Below are 17,032 nucleotides of genomic sequence, written 5' to 3'. Positions count from 1 at the left end.
AATTTCTAAACGATTGCAATTTTATGGCATTAAAATTGTATCATTTAGGCAAGAACAAAGTAAGTTGCTTATCTATATTCTGTGTGAACAAACTGTAGCATTAACTAAAAATATCAAAGGTAGCGTATTAAAAATTAAAAATAGTTAATTTAAATCAGTATTGAAAATTGTGTAAGCAATACTCAATAAAATTAAAGATTAGTACTTAGTAGTTAGTAGCATACAACTATGTATAGATGAAATTAATAATTATGTATACCTAGCTAGGCCAGTCGCGGATCCAGTATACATTAATGGAAGGGGTGGATTATAAATATCTATTTACTATTTATCTACTGGTAAATACGAGTATGTTTAATATATTATAATTATGTAATAATTGCTTATTGATTATAATGTATACTTTTTTTTTTAAAACAGAATGAATGTCTTTATTGAATTATTTACTTTAAATATAATTAAAACGAAATCAAGAAATTATTAAAAATGATACGTGAGTTGCTCTGTCCATTATGATCTCTGACTTCAAGGTAATACTGTAATCAACACATGAGTAATTCACTGCAGACTACTTACTTTCTAAACTTTTATGATACCTCTTAGAAAAATTTCTGAGAGTTTCATTGGAATCAATCGAGTATTTCTGACTTTTTGAGTATGTATAAGCTACAAACATACATTTGTTTAAACGCTATATATTTTAACTAAACGAGGCAATATAAATGTGATGATTTTTTACTTATACTTGTCTTGTACCTATTTAATTTACTAAAGTAACCAATGACAACCATATACTTATAGGGACAAAAAAAATACCTAATAATTTCTTCCAACAGGTACCATTATAATTTTAAATCAATGTCAACTATTTATAAAAAAAAATGTCTCCCTCGTAATCTCAATATCTTTGTTTGAGGACATCTTTGAAGATACAAATTTATGAAAATCCTTTTTTACTGGGTTTTTACCCAGTAAAAATTAAGCAATATAATATCAAAAGCTATATTCAATCCATATGATTGACCATCTCTGTCGAATTAGTTCACAAAGCGAGATACACATGCTCAATGGTTGGCAGGGAGCTAAACAAAGTAAATCAAAATTTGATATTTAGTAATTATTAATAACACACCAATGGACAATAAAGTCTTAAACCGAGAGACATCTAATGGGCTTACGGCTATATAGCGTGCAGTATTTTATTTTTGTTCATTTTTTCCTGGGTGAAGTCAGGTTATACAGTTTTAGTTATCTACATATAGTACTATATTATTATTATTATAAGTTGTAAACTTATAACCATAGACTGTCCTGAGTCCTGACAGTAGTACAGTACCTATTAGTAGTTAGTACACGAGTACACGACTATAACAAGGGCGTGATGGGTCGAATTAGGTCTTATATACGTCTGTGAATTAAATAATAGGTAATATATCAATATTATAGACTCTATAATATACAGTATTGCTCTATGGTGTATTACACTATTATAGAAAAGTTTACTTCGGTAATCGGAATAAAAATTTCTGAGAAAAAAAATCCCCCGACTACAATATTACCCATCTCTTGAAAATTATTTTAATATTGTATTACAAATAGGTATATTATATTATATTATACGTATATCATTCAAAAAAATAATAAATCATATAATATTATATATAATTTTAGATAAATTCATATTTCAGTCGTATACTCGTATGTCGGGGGGTTTTTTTTTCGAGGATTTTTATTCCAGGATTCGTTTACTTCAGCGTTGAGAACGTCACAACTCACAACTTCAGTACTCCAAGTCTCCAAAAAAATCATTGAGACATTGACATAAGTGCATAACTCCCTGGGCGGTGCGCCTTCTGGTGGCAGAAGTAAGTACATTAAATATTTTAATCGTGCGCTCGTGGCCGCACTGTTTCCCGGTGTAAACAATAACAACACCGCGAGTTAACCATACATTTTCCTGGCCGCCTTTTCGACGATATTTTTTCGGAGCCAAAACTCGGATTTTTATCAGTCTTGTACTGGGACGGTATTTTTCGCGCTCTAAACACACCATCGTTGGAATTTCGTGTCCAATCTAATACTTGGTACCGTTTTCTCCTTCCCTGTAGTGATCACTGAGATCAGTCGTGCTTAGTGCTTACACACGCTCACATATTTCGCGCTCCCTCTCATACATCCACATCCGTCAGTATTATGATGGCAGAGAATTTAGATACACTTGTGACCAGCAGCAGTAACAACAAGAGTTTTGCCGGCCAAACGTCCGAAAAAAGTGGGTAGAGACGACGTACAGTGTTGTTTTATGTAGTCGTACGAAAACGTTTTTTAATTTTCGTCGTTTGCAGACATCCCAATGAAGGATGAGTCATTCAGGAAGTTGCGCGAGACGTTTGTCATCCAAAGCAAAATTGGTGCCGGCACGTTCAGCAAGGTGTATTTAGCCTATGCCAGAGGCGATGCCGAGAAGAAGCGGTATGCCATCAAGCATATAAAGCAAACTACACACCCAGAGAAGTTACGCCGCGAAATTTTTTGTCTACTAAAGATCGGGTGAGAAAAGAGTAATATTTCTTTAAAATTATACAGTCATAGCAATCTATTTGAAACTAAATACTTATTGATTGTTATGACTAGTAGATTAGAGACATAATAAAAACGTTTCTATCGCAGTAAATCACTGCCACTTGAGTTATGATTTTCATTTAGATATTATGTTAATTTATACTCACATGACCTGATAAAGAGTTAAATTAAAATCCATCTGACCTTTGACCATATATGTTAATTTTACATTTCAATTAAATTATTGAGCAAACTTAATATTTTTGTATTTATATTAATTATGATATATATTTTTCTAAGTTTATAACATTAATAAGTTTTCAATTTATTTTTAGTGGCCAAGATAATGTTATGGGATTAGTAACCTCATTACGAATTGGAAGTTCTGTTTGCTTGGTAATGCCTTATATCAAGCACGACCATCCATTGGTAATTAATTAGTTTTATAGATTATAATATTATACTATATATGTGCATGCATTAATGTTAAATAAAATTAAGCAAAATCCTAATAATATTTAAACATTTCATACTTTATTTATGGCCAAATTAATATTTGTGATTTTTCAGTCCTATCTATGTACAATGGATGCTAACGAGGTGCGACTTTACATTAAAAACCTGTTAATTGCATTAAAAAGGATACATTCTTTTAATATTGTTCACAGAGATGTTAAGCCTAGCAATTTTTTATATAACCGTTCAACTTCAACGTAAGTAGTAACATTACTTGTTATTTCTTGTTTATAGTTTTGCAGCTTAATAACATTTATGATTGTGACTTTGAATTTTCTAGTTTCATGCTCACTGATTTTGGACTTGCTCATCCTAATATTAACCCTACTAGACGTAAGGAAATAAAAAATTTACTTGATGATAATTGTGATTCATCATCATACAAACAAAAAAGTTCAAGCTGTGACCTTAAGGTAAGGCATTTATTATATTGGTGTTAATTATATACCAACTACAATGCTATTTAAACTAATATTTGAAAAATCTATTTGTTTTAGGTTAACCATAAACGATCTAGTTCAGTAGGAACCATACGATTAAGTTCATATCAAAAACGTATCCTTCAAAACATAGCAGATGACACCAATTCTATACCTCATGGATGTAATTTAAGGAAAAGAACCAAACTAATGATGCCTAAAGAGCCATTATTAAAGGAAAATTCACCCATAAAAAAACAACTAGATGTTCCTAAGAATAATACTCCTAGTAATCCAAATACCATGAATAGTTTATTCCATGTTAGTATATTGCTAACTCAGATAACTCTTAAGTGTAATGTGTATTTATTTTTTGTTAAATTCGTGTATTGTATTTTTATGAATAGGAGAAACATAGTTTTGCTGTTCCTAAAGTGCAACGCCTTACATGTGATTGCGTAGGAAAATTAAAGGTTTGTAATGTTTGCATTAAAAGACCAGAAATGAAAGCTCCTCGAGCAGGAACACCTGGGTTTCGAGCTCCTGAAGTACTTTTAAAATACAAATATCAAAATACTGGTGAGTGGTGAAAAAAGTTAATATAATTAACTTAAGATCCAATATTTATTTGTGCATAAGATTTAAAACAATTGTTTGACAATTTGATATGTTTATAGCTATTGATATCTGGTCAGTTGGAGTCATTATGTTGGAAGCTATGAGTCGGTGTTTCCCTTTCTTTAGTGCAGAGAATGATTCTACATGCTTGGCTGAAATGATAACTGTTTTTGGGGATAGGGCAATTAAAAATCTAGCCAAAATGTTAGGTTAGTGTTGATATTTATAGTATATATTAGTTATTATTTTTTTAAATTATCCAATCATTAATTTTTACATCAGGTCGCAATGTCATTTGTGAAGTTCAAAAACCTCCTCTTGATCTTCGGGCAATTTGTCGTCTTTTATGCCACCGATCAAATGTACAGACCTTAAATCCAACTGCTGTTTCTTCAAGTGATGGTTTGGAAACCTGTAATTTTTGTACAAAACCAATACAACTATCCGGCTGTGAAGTTTTTTCAGATAGTTGTAGCTGTTATTTAAACGTTGCAGATGATTTTCCTTATCCTGCGTATGATCTCTTAAAAAAATTGTTATGTTTGAATCCAGTGACTCGAATAACAGCAGATATTGCATTGAAACATCCATTCTTTAAAATGAATGAAAAAAAAATTTAAATTCATGAATAATTTATGGTTTTAATTCTGTTATTTATTTATAAAAATTTTTAATTTTCATTTGTATATTTTTTACTGCACTTTTTGCAAGATGTTAATTATTCAACTGCACTTTATTATCTATTACCATCTAGTAATTAGATTCATATGAACAAATTTTGAAAAAAATTGAATTTATGTTGTATAATTATTATTTTTTTTGTTAATGCCCAACTTTTCATTTTTAATTGTGTTAAAATTTAATCTGAAACAATTTTGAACGAGGTATGTGTAGTTTTTCTAATGTATTTATGTCAGTGTTTAATGCTAAGAATTAGATTTAAAAAAAAACCTAGTCACACTTTATTATTTATTAATTAAACATTTGATTTAAACAAATATAAATAAGTTTTTTTAATTGCTTAAACTATACATTTGAAATTGATAATTTTATATACAATTAAGCTTATAAATAAGCATTAAAATTAATATTTAACATGAGTTGTTAACATATTTTGGTAATCTGAATAATATGTAACCAATATATGATCAAATCTATCTTTAGAAGGTTGTAACTAGAGCTAAGATTTTTATTCAGTTTATAAAAGACAGATAACCAGTTGGTTAAATTATGCAAAACTATACAATAAATTTAGCAACATTTTTCAAACTATCTTTAAGTGAGAATATCTTATTTCATGGCAAATTAAATAATTTTTTTTGTTAATACAATCTAAATTATTTTTGTTACTCTTATATATAATACTACAGAATTTAAATTATTTTGTATGTTTTTTTTTTGTCAAATCTAAAATCAATAATTTTATGAAATTGGAATTAAGAGTAACTTAACGTGATCATAGCTTTTACTTTAAATTTTTCATAATTATAAATTTTTATTTTTTATATTAATGAATTATTATGTCTGAAATATGCATTTATATGCATAACAATTGAATTATGCAAATTAAAATATGTTATGCATATCAATATGAAGTGATTTGTGGACATAAATGATCAAATTGTTAAAAGTAAGATATAATGCATACAAATCTTAGCCCTAGTTGTAATCATTAAGACATATTTTATTATTGTATAAATATTATTATTTTTTTTTTTCAAAGACCATTGAAGCAAAGAATTTGATCATTCATTTAAATTAACAGTTTGTTAAAAATACAATAATTATTCATTAATACCTAATATTTTTAATCAATAAGATATTGTATTTTTAATATTTTATAATCAAAATTAAAGCTTTTATATTTATTTTGCCCATTACTTGATTTATTAATCATTTTTACTATACTATTTTTTTTTTTTATTGTATTGTGTTTTATGCTTATATACGTATAATATCTGTTATTGAATAGCTAAACATTCACTCAAGTGTAGTTAATTCTGATAAGTTAGGTTTTCGTTAGAAAAATGGAATATTTTGCTTTTATAAGGCTTTAAATTAATGCTATGTAAGAGTATAATTCTGTGTATTGTACATTACTTCAAAATGTTCTAGTCTATTACATTATTAAGTTTATCGTATATGTAACAAAAATTGTATTTAATAAGTTCAGGGTTGTAACATGTTTATATGGTTTAAAACAAACATATTTTTGTTGTAAACACTTAGTGTTGCAACCTTGAATAGAAATCAATTGAACTGATTTTTTCATTTTCATTTTATTATTGTATGTATTTGTAAAGTTAAAATAATATTTATTGAATCCTTTTGATAAGTAGCATATTCTGTATATTACGGCTGTTATGTGGGATTTGTAACTATGATAAGGGTAAAAATTAAAAGACTGTTCAATTTTTATGTTTAATTTCTTATGGTATTGAGGTGTGGTTATTTTTATTATGTTGTCATGGTAAATGCATTATTGATGTAGTTTCATTGTTATAAAATACTGTCGTATGTATACATATATATCATCCTTGTCATGATGTATAGTATATAGCAAAGGTATTATTTAGTCATAAATGAATTATTGTAGTAATAATTTACTTGATACAATAAGCACTCAACCCGAGAAATTAAGTTACTTTATTTATTTAATTTTAGTCAAGAATACTTAATTTGTACCTATGTAATTTTTTTTTGTGTGTGATTTAATTGTGTTTTTAATAGTTATTAGAAATGTTTTTGTCCAATAGACAATAGTTACCATTCACGAAATAGAATACTTTTTAGCTTTTAAATTATTCATACCGTACCTGTTTATTGTAGTCATGAAAATGTCTTCATTAGTTATTACCTATTTTATGTTCAACCTAGCAGTATTAATGTTTTTTGAAATAAATTATACTTACATAATATAAAATCAGGTGTTTTGTTTGGATTAAGAAATGAATTTACAGTTAAGTGTTAAACTTACCTAATTTTACAGCATCTATTTTAGAAATATAGACAAAACTCATACTATTCCCATTTAATAATAGTTCTTACCTTAATAATTTTTATTAAATATTTTTTTTTTTTTTTACAGTTCTGCATTTTTGGTATGCAATTGGTTTGGCGCATTTCCTATTGTATACGATACTAATAATAGGTCGTTCTCAATTTCAAAATTTGGGCTCTTGTTCACTTTCGTATATGTTGTGATCGTCGGATTACAAATATACACTCATTTGACAATGCTATTTTTCGGTGCTATAAAGAAAACGTCGGCCGTCACATCTATCGTGTTGAGCATCAACGGGATAGGATTGCTGTGGATGTTAATAAGAAGAATGGTGTTTGTGAAGAACACAGTTAGATGTTACAACAGCTTGTCCGAATGGCCAGTTGAAATGTCGATACGAAAATCGTCAATTATAATTCTGTACGCCAGCACAGTGGCCGTGTTCATCGAATTCATCGGAGATAACATTGATAGGTAGGTAGGTAACAACGTAAATCCTTCATTTTTGGATATTAAAAAACAGTGATGCCCGGAAAAGGGAAGCGGGCAAGTGGATGCAATGGATTACCACAACCTAACCTGAAAATATATTCTTAATGATTAAGACTTTTGAAAAAAGTAATCAAATATACAAATCTTTTTTTGTCATTTTATTTCAATAATTATGGCCAAAATAGTGAAATTTAACAAAACTGTCGTGGGTACTTTGATATTAATATAACTACACAACTAATAGTTATAACATATTATGTAAGTAGAGTATATCGGTAAGTAATTAGGTATGTTGTGACTTGTGAGTGAGACAGAATAAGTGTAGAATTCACGTTATTGCCTATTGGTATACTCCAGGGGCGTATTTATAGGGGTGGCTGATTGGGCCTCACCCCCCCCCCCTCAAAAAAAAAAAATCTAAATACGTCCCTGGTATACTCAATGGTACAGCCGTTCTGGTATAGTGGTATTAATACAGGATATATGTGACACTGTAATACCTATCTATTATAGTTGCTATTGCTATTAATATTAATTAATAACACTGTATTTTGCTTACATTAATAACGCTATTATTATTTATTGATACTCCTAAAATTTAAGATACAATGATGTTATTTTTATTTACTATGATTCTACATTAATGATTTTATCGATATCCCCATCCTAGTCTGATAGCGCGATCTATAATGTGGAGAATGCTGTGGGGAGTAGCGTAATACACACTATCGGACCATCTAGTACCTCATTAGTCATTATTATATTGTACAACACATTATACTCACTGTTAAACCAAAAATATTTTATTTTCTACCATATTTTTTTTATGAAATTCGAGTCTTATAAACGAAATGGTGAGTCTTAAAACCGAATTTGTTATAATGCTTTTGAATATTTCCGGACTGTTCCAGACGATTTTGAGTCTATTACACGACTGAACCTTATATCTGTTAGTCTTAAAATCGGCGTTCACTGTACTAAGGTAGAATTAGCTACGTTCTACATAGTTTAAATATTATTCAAAATCGGTCGCAACATATCTTGATGGTGTTGGTATTTTTATTAGTTTGTTTTCATTCATAAAGGTTCATCAGCAGTGTATAATTGTGGGACTTCGATAAATTGGAGTTGAAGTCTTCAGACTTTCGAATGCTTGGATTATCTATTAGGGATTAATTTGAAAAGATGTCTTAAAATACTTAACCAAAATTATCAGTGATATAGGTACTGTAGTCGTGGTTATATTTTTAATAATTTACTGTGATATTTTTTTAAACACATTTGATGAATGATTGCATGGCGTCGTAGATGAAACTACAGTCTACAGAAGTACACTCTATCTGTCTTTTTTATTTGATGACTAATGACTCGTGAGGTGTGTCACTGTGTGAGTTTTAGGTCGGGAAGATGTTGAAAAAAAGCAGTATGACAATATTATTGATATTCATTACTCATACATTTTATACAATATCAAATAAGAAATAATTCAATAAACACATTGTGAATTCAAAACCAACGCTATGATAACGAGTTTGTGGTGGTTGATGACGCAACGGCGATTATTACTGAAAAGTAAAAAAAAAACAAAAATATGAACGGCGAGACGTATCTTATAGCACTACGCTAACCGGTCCACTCAGTTTCCGATTCTCGGGGGCATACCTACCGTAGTAAGAAAAATGCAAACTATATATAACCAGTTAATTCGCATGAAAATGGACTTACGCCATTTCCTAAGTGAATCCTATGAGTACAGCGACAAAACAGCTTCTATTTCGCCACATCGGATGCACCACACTGCTTCGAAACAGCATGGCTAGAATAGAATTTGTTCGCACTCACCAAATTCGGAAACAGCGTAAGGTGTTTTGTTTTGTTTCGATGATTTATTTCTCTGGAAGAAAAATAAGGAATTTATCACCGTGGGAGTGGGGAAATATCCTTCAGTATTCCCGATTCCGAGGAGATGATGTTCAGAATTTGCGGATCTTATATCCATTGCAGAAATGATATACATCTTTATTCCGCCTCAGCCAACCTCCTCCAGTGCAAATAAACAACAAACCAATACCAAACTCCGATATAGCTAAATATCTAGGTCTAATTTTCGATAAACGTCTAACGTGGGCTAAACACATTCATGCAACAAAAATTAAATTAAACAAACGACTACGCTCTCAGACCCATCCTTGGTAAATTCTCAAAACTATCCCTCCGAACCAAAATTCACATATATAATCTCCTCCTTAAACCAATATGGTTATATGGTATACAGGTCTGGGCCACTGCAAAAAAATCAAACATTCAAAAAATCCAAATATTCCAATCCAAAATCCTCAGACTTATTACCTATTGTCCTCCTTATATCTCAAATCACACCCTACACACAGATCTCCATATTCCTAAAGTCACTGAAACAGCCAAGTTATTTTACTCCAAATTCAGAAACCGCCTTCATAACCACACAAACCCTCATATTAAAAAATTACTATCCATCTCCATTTCTGGAAATCCCCCAAGAAGACTCAAGCGACAATGGCCTCGAGATCTTATAAATTAAAATCATTAATCATAAAATCATAAAATCATAAATAAATTGTAAATTCACGCTGAAGTGCCTTCGCTGGTTGGTTCTTCCCTCAAGATATTCAAGCTCATTAACTATAATTTTTAAAAAAAAAACCATAATTTATGCTTATTGTACTTTTTTTTAAGTACAGATTGTATAATTTCTAGATTAAAAAAAAAAAAAAATATTATCTTTGTATTATATATTATATTAATACACATTAGCCATCAACGATGTATTATATAATTATAATTATAATTATATTATAATTCATAGCATTTGGAATGTTTTGCAAATACAGACGTATGAAAAACAAGCCCATGAACTTGGACAACATTACTACCTATGCTTTTTTGGGATTAGAAATGCAATTTATTCACACGTTCCACGTGGTTGGTCGATTGTACAGTGATTTGAACAACTACGTAGAGTCGGGCCTAATCGACGACTTGGAACGGATACGTCAAGCTCGAAAACGGAATCTCGTGTTGTACACATTTTGCAAAAAGTTCAACTTACACTACAACTTGGAATTGATCATACTCTTGTCGTGTTACCAACTGTACGTGCTGTTGGTGCTGTTTAAGCTCATGAATAACGTGGCCATGAGTATTGCGACGGAAAAGTAAATTATTGTGAAACTAGCACTCTTATTATTACGATCATCATAATATGTATATAACGAATATAATTATTATATAATTGAAATTTACTATGGCTGTTTCGAATCACTGAAAGCACGTGTTTTTGTATGTGACCTGACTACCCTCGAGTGGTAATCGCTTTTGAAACAAAACTATATATGACGTGCACAAATTTAACGCTTTATTATATCAATGAATTGTTCAAATACCCTAACACGGCGCGTCGTCACAATATTTACTATATTATATTATATTTTTTTATATTTATCATTTTGGTTGCACTTTGATTTTACGATTATTTCGGTCGCACTTTAAATTGATGAATAAATGTATTCATAACGATTGTTTCGTTGTCGAATCCAGTATTATTTGTACTGCTTGTAGTTAGTGACTGTAGGCATGAATTTGTCGTTTATTGCTGAATACTAGGAATGAAAAAAGGCGATTCTGGGATATACACAAAATAAGTCATTTGAATATAAATTGAATTCTTGTAAGTTGTAGGTACCTTTTAAATTGTAAAATTGTAAAATATAACTATGCTAATAAGTAATAATCTTTATTAATCTTTTATTAACGAAATTACCAAAAGTTGATTTTGAACGCTTACGTGTTGTCAAATACGACCAAATATTTATTTTAGTAAGAATATATATTATGCTTTTAGGATAAAAATCAGTGAAATAATTTTCGCTTGTCACTATTAGAAAATTAAATAATGTTAAATGAATTTTGATCAAATGTTTACGTATAATAATCAATATAGTATGATTTTTATCAAACAAATTCTATACTCAATATTTGTGAAAAAAATCCAAGTGACGGGGTAGGGATAGCTAATGTATATATAATTTTTCTATACATATGCACCTAGTAAATAATTATTAAATATTTTAAAAACATTAAATATGTACAACTATATAACACTCCATTTTATATTATTAACCAAATGTTTGATTTTAATAATAAATTATGTTTTAGTTTTATTTACAACTTAGTAAGCTTGAAAGTTATCATCAGAATAATACGTATGACAAGATTATTTGTGGTTTTTATTTACTTTATAGAGTCAAGTTCTTATTTACACAACAAGGTAATGTATCTATTTTGTAAAGTATAATTTATTCTAGTCTTTAATCTATATAACTATGGACTATAATTTACCTAATATACATCCGAGGTCGTAACTAAAAACAAATTTTGGAGAGGGGAGGGTCCAGAGATTTTTTTACTACAAATATAGGACATTAATATATTTTTTTTTTTTTTATTTATTAGAAAATATACAATCTGTAACTGTAAGTTACATTAAGCATATGAGCTGAATTATACAAGTTGACTGTGAAAGTGCGATATTCATAATTTTTACTTTAATTATATTATAATATTATCTTGTTTATTCTCGTTATTAAAAACATAAACCATCATTCTAATATTCAATTTTTTTATGCCCCAGCCTATCAATTCAACGAGATCAACTTTTTTCCTTTTTGAACTCTGCCAATATTCCTATCGTTACTAAAATTATCTTTTCAATCCAACAAATAAATATTATACTGTACATATTATTCTTTTTCAACCATATAGGGTTTTTAATAATATAATCAGACATCTTCTTTCTTTTCTTATTTATAAGTAAGTAACTTATTTATATCTCGAATTTTTTGTCACGTAATAGTTGTAACTAATTGTAATACAAAGTTTAAATAAATGAAAAAAAAATTTCAATTTACTTAATTGTTAATTATTTATATACTTATAATATGGAATTATTCTCATTGTTATAAAAAGTAGGTATAAAAATACATTCCTCACTTCGTTCAGAATCTAAATCAATTAAATGTAAAATACAAATTGATCTAATATTAAATTTACAAAATAATTATTAATTTATATACATTACACTAACAACTTTTTGTGTCCGACATGCCTATATATAAGTACAGATTATCTGCGACGATCACAATACCTAGTTACCTAGCTTATCTCATATATTAATCTTAATTTGTATTATGACGTTGGAATGAAATAAAATGTGCGTTTTATGTTTTATCTTACTGCAAATTACTGTTTTAATGAAAATATAAAATTATTCTTAGTACAATAATTATAGTTAATAAACTATGTTCACAACTAAATTATTTCTACTTATAAAAAGTTTCGGGGGAGGAGGTTAAGACCCCTGGACCTTTATCACAGTTACGGCCTTGTATACATACATATAATGGTATAAAACGTTAAGAAACTCGTTTAAAAATAACTAGAAAAAATGTAATACTTTGTTGTTAATATAATATTTTGTAGTGTTTGTACACAGAGCTTCCAATTTCCGGTACTACTCGAACACTTTTTTATGTAAATTTGTATATCACTATCATAAATAATTGTCGAGAGTTTCAATGCTTTAAAAATATATCATTTTGAATTAGGTACTATTGGTACTAAAATATAGTTAAATTAACAATTGATTTAATAGGTGGGTCGTGGGTATATCGTACATTTTCGTTTTAAAAATAGTATATATATAAACACAAGCGTTTTGTATTGGGTTTGCTCTAAAGCCAACACGCATTTTGTGAAGATGTAAGAAAATTTGACACCAAAATAGGCGATGGGTCATTTATTCTACGAGAAATAATGACTAGGTATAAACAGACATAAAAAATATGTATTTTATTTCATGTTATATCGTTGGTTTCGTTAAGGACCTAACTAAATACGTATCTTTTCTTAATATTAAATATGATAATTTATTTTTTAGAGCGTTTTTACATTTTATCATATACTACGAAATAGAGTGAATTGTCTGAAGCATCAAACCAAAGAACAGGTAACTTTTTAAATCTTTGTGAAATCTATAATTCTTGATTTGTTATTTTTTTATCTTGGATGTGTGAATAACAAAAAAACAAGGAAATATTGGACCAATGTAACCTATTTTTTAAACAAACTAAAAAGTAAAAACTATACGATATACTACTTTACTAGCTACCTATTTCTGACTGCTTCATTGCATATCAGTAGTTTTGTTATGCGTATACTTTTTTTTTTTTTTTTTTTTTTACATTTTGAATCGAGCACTGGGGGTGGCACTGACGTGAGTCATTTCACCCCCCCAGCACCCATCGTTTATTGAGACAAAAAACGTGACATATTACATTGCATTGCGTGTTTTAAAGAGTACAGGTTTAGGGAGCCTCTAACACCCTGCCTTTGGCCTTCGGCCTACAGAATTTCACTTAACTAGTATTTTGTTCATCGCCTTGTTGCCTCCGTCTTTCCTCTTCTGTTTTCTTTTGGAGCACGTCCTGGATGAATTTTAAAAGTCCCATTCTTAAATGATTCATTTATCTAAATTTCTGTCAACTTTCAATCAAATTAGAGTAGTTATCTGGAGTTTCATCTCTTAGGGATTAAAAAAAAGTAGACAAAGTCCTTTTTAAGGGTTTACTATTTTTTTTTTTGGTACCTACAAAGTAAAAATAATATTATATTTATTTTTGCATCTGAAAAACTGAAAATTTACTTGTTCACTTGTAAATATTACGTTTCCAGTGTCAGTGTTCCGTTTCAAAAAAAAAAATGGGAGTGGTATGTAAAAAAAATAAAGAAAGGGGACTTCGTTCCTTCGTCTCCCCCAAATCAAGTATTGCAAATTACTTTCTAATGTTTTTACTTAGATGGTAATATAATTTCATATTACATTTAAAAATGAATATTATTTGCTAGTAGAAAAATTAAATAAAAAACGTGTACATTATTTGTATTTTTCATTAACAAAACGAATGATGGTTATTTAGGAATTTTGATTTAAGTATGATGTTGATTGTTATAGTTATATAAAAAATTGCTATAATTTGATGAGTTAATTAATACAAACATCGATAGATTAATAATAATATTTTTTTTACAGGTTTATTTGTTTTTAAATGAACTGAATGTTACAGAAGTAAATATAACAGCGAATGATTGCTATGATGTTAATAAAAAGTTTTTATACTCTGTAAGTTTTACAAACTAATTCCACAGTAATTGTTGTCATTCCCTAAATAAATTCACAAATCATATATTGGTCTCATGTTTAACGTCAACAGTTTAATATAATAACACAATAAGTTCATAGGTCAATAGTTATAATTAAATAATAAAATATTTTAAAAATATATTTTTTTGAATTTATCTTTGTTTTGTTTCAACAACTTTGCCATCTGCAGAGTTGCATATAATAATCAAATCATTTATTTTATGTGAATTTATATGTATTTTAAATGTATACGCTTGATCATTATGATTTCTATGGTTGAATAACTGCTAATATATATTTTATTATTTTAGTGAGTCGAACGCATATTACATTGCATGTAATTTCTTTAGAAAAACCATTTAAACCACTTTTTAATGCCATTTTATTTGTTTTACGTGGATATGTTTTATCACTGATAATAATCGGTACAAAATCCTCTTAATTGTTAGTTTTAAGAAGTCATAAATGCAAAAGTTTTTATAAATTAATAGATATTATTGACAAATACAAATATTACGTCATCGTATTTACTTATATATACAAATTTTTTATTGGCATTGCATTTATAATAAATTTCAATTTAAAATCAATGATATATAACTTTTTATTATTAGCATATAGTTAATACACTTTGATAATATTATACGTATAGTGTTATATAGTATATAATAATATGCGAATCAAAGATATTAGTGATATTACTATGATTTAAAATCAAAATCGATTGTCTAGATGTTGGTATAAATTATAATTTTACATTTGTATACATCTTAAATAACTTACACGACTCAACTGCTTTTAAGTGGTTTAGTAAATAATTATAATATTTATAGAACATTAATTGTGAAACTTTACAAAAATATATTTTTTTATTTTTATATAGGTATCTAGTTCTATTGTCGGGTTCATCGTACTGGTTGTATCTTTTTTATGTAATCGATTTTAAAGTAGGTGTTACATGTAAATTGTGCATATATTACAATGTTATAACATTATTTTTTTTCCCATATTTTTTCCATCAACAACTACAGACAGTAAAATTACACAATTATTTGAATTTATATTTATGTGCATTTATGAGTTTCATTATAAGCCGGTGGAGTTTTGTTTCATTAATAAACATAAAGTATTATATGAAATCGTATATGTTGACTTATAAATTATTGTATTCTATATCCGAATTTAAGATAACAACTCCATAATATTATAACTATATTACTTATTACCTATATTTGTTTAACTAAAGATTGATAACTGATAAGTAATAACCACGATAACACCAATATTTGAAGCGGTTCCTTTAAGCACAAATATATTTTATTTTATGACACTGACGTTTGTAATTTTCTTGTAATAAATAAATTAAAAGTAAATTCTTAGTTTGGTACCTAATCATAGGTACTTATATATAAAAAATGAGAGTAACTTTAACTACATTTTTGAGGCCTTGGTAAAAAAATATTTTTGAAACCTTTTATTAACATTGCTGAAAATAGGGTTTTAGATTCCCTAATTAGAAATTAGACTCATCTCAAAAAACAAATATTATCTAACTGCCTTTAAAAAATATTCTTTCTTAAAATTATGATAGTTAATATTAATATATTATATAATTTATAAGAATTGATTGAGTATAATACAATATGTAATATTACGCATAATATGTTTTTATTTTTATTTTTTAAACATTTTTAAGGATACTATTCGTAGTACCTACCTAGATAAAAGGTATTTTGATACATTTTAATAACTTCGAAAGTAATCTCTCAAATTTTAATATAGATATAGTAATCGATAATTAAAAAAAAATTGTTTGTATCTTTACAGGTTAGTAATGAATACTTAATGGTTCTTAACTTAAGAATCTTAAGAATACTTAGAAACTCCAGAAATTATAGGATTTGAACGAATTCATTCATTTGGACAAATGAGGGTAAACCCTGAGAAATGAATAATGTGCATTGATAAAACATTGTCAATGTTATTTGTAAATAACACAACACTTTAACAAGGTTAATTATTTAGTAAGTTATACATAGTGTTTTACCTGTGTTAATTGTTTTAACGATAATAATACAGAGAATTTCGCTTTTTATGATTCACTGATGTCAGATATACATGATAACTAGATAGTAAATTATCTTTATTAAATACCTTCCATACGACACGTAAAGTACAAAAATG

At 28.0% G+C, this 17,032-nt stretch overlaps 2 protein-coding genes across 2 annotated transcripts; both read left to right on the top strand.

Moving 5' to 3' along the window:
- The first annotated feature begins 1,943 nt into the window (after positions 1–1,943).
- On the top strand, positions 1,944–7,038 carry LOC107170441 (cell division cycle 7-related protein kinase-like). The gene is made up of 9 exons (XM_015520565.2): positions 1,944–2,272; positions 2,346–2,550; positions 2,898–2,991; positions 3,133–3,275; positions 3,359–3,491; positions 3,576–3,818; positions 3,905–4,076; positions 4,175–4,324; positions 4,398–7,038. Exons 1-9 carry the CDS (start codon positions 2,194–2,196, stop codon positions 4,733–4,735), a joined length of 1,557 nt encoding a protein of 518 aa, XP_015376051.1. The 5' UTR covers positions 1,944–2,193; the 3' UTR covers positions 4,736–7,038.
- On the top strand, positions 6,971–15,794 carry LOC107170200 (uncharacterized). Its single transcript, XM_089224043.1, has 7 exons — positions 6,971–7,074; positions 7,204–7,593; positions 10,482–10,805; positions 11,806–11,917; positions 13,586–13,654; positions 14,738–14,827; positions 15,732–15,794. Exons 1-7 carry the CDS (start codon positions 7,064–7,066, stop codon positions 15,792–15,794), a joined length of 1,059 nt encoding a protein of 352 aa, XP_089080169.1. The 5' UTR covers positions 6,971–7,063.
- The last annotated feature ends 1,238 nt before the right edge of the window (positions 15,795–17,032 follow it).

Source organism: Diuraphis noxia, unplaced genomic scaffold (genome assembly GCF_037042655.1).
Source record: "Diuraphis noxia isolate RWA-SAM2 unplaced genomic scaffold, SU_Dnox_SAM2 contig0003, whole genome shotgun sequence".
NCBI classification, from domain to species: domain Eukaryota; kingdom Metazoa; phylum Arthropoda; class Insecta; order Hemiptera; family Aphididae; genus Diuraphis; species Diuraphis noxia.
Note: the sequence above shows the minus strand (reverse complement) of the source record. Positions and strands in the feature narration are given on the sequence as shown.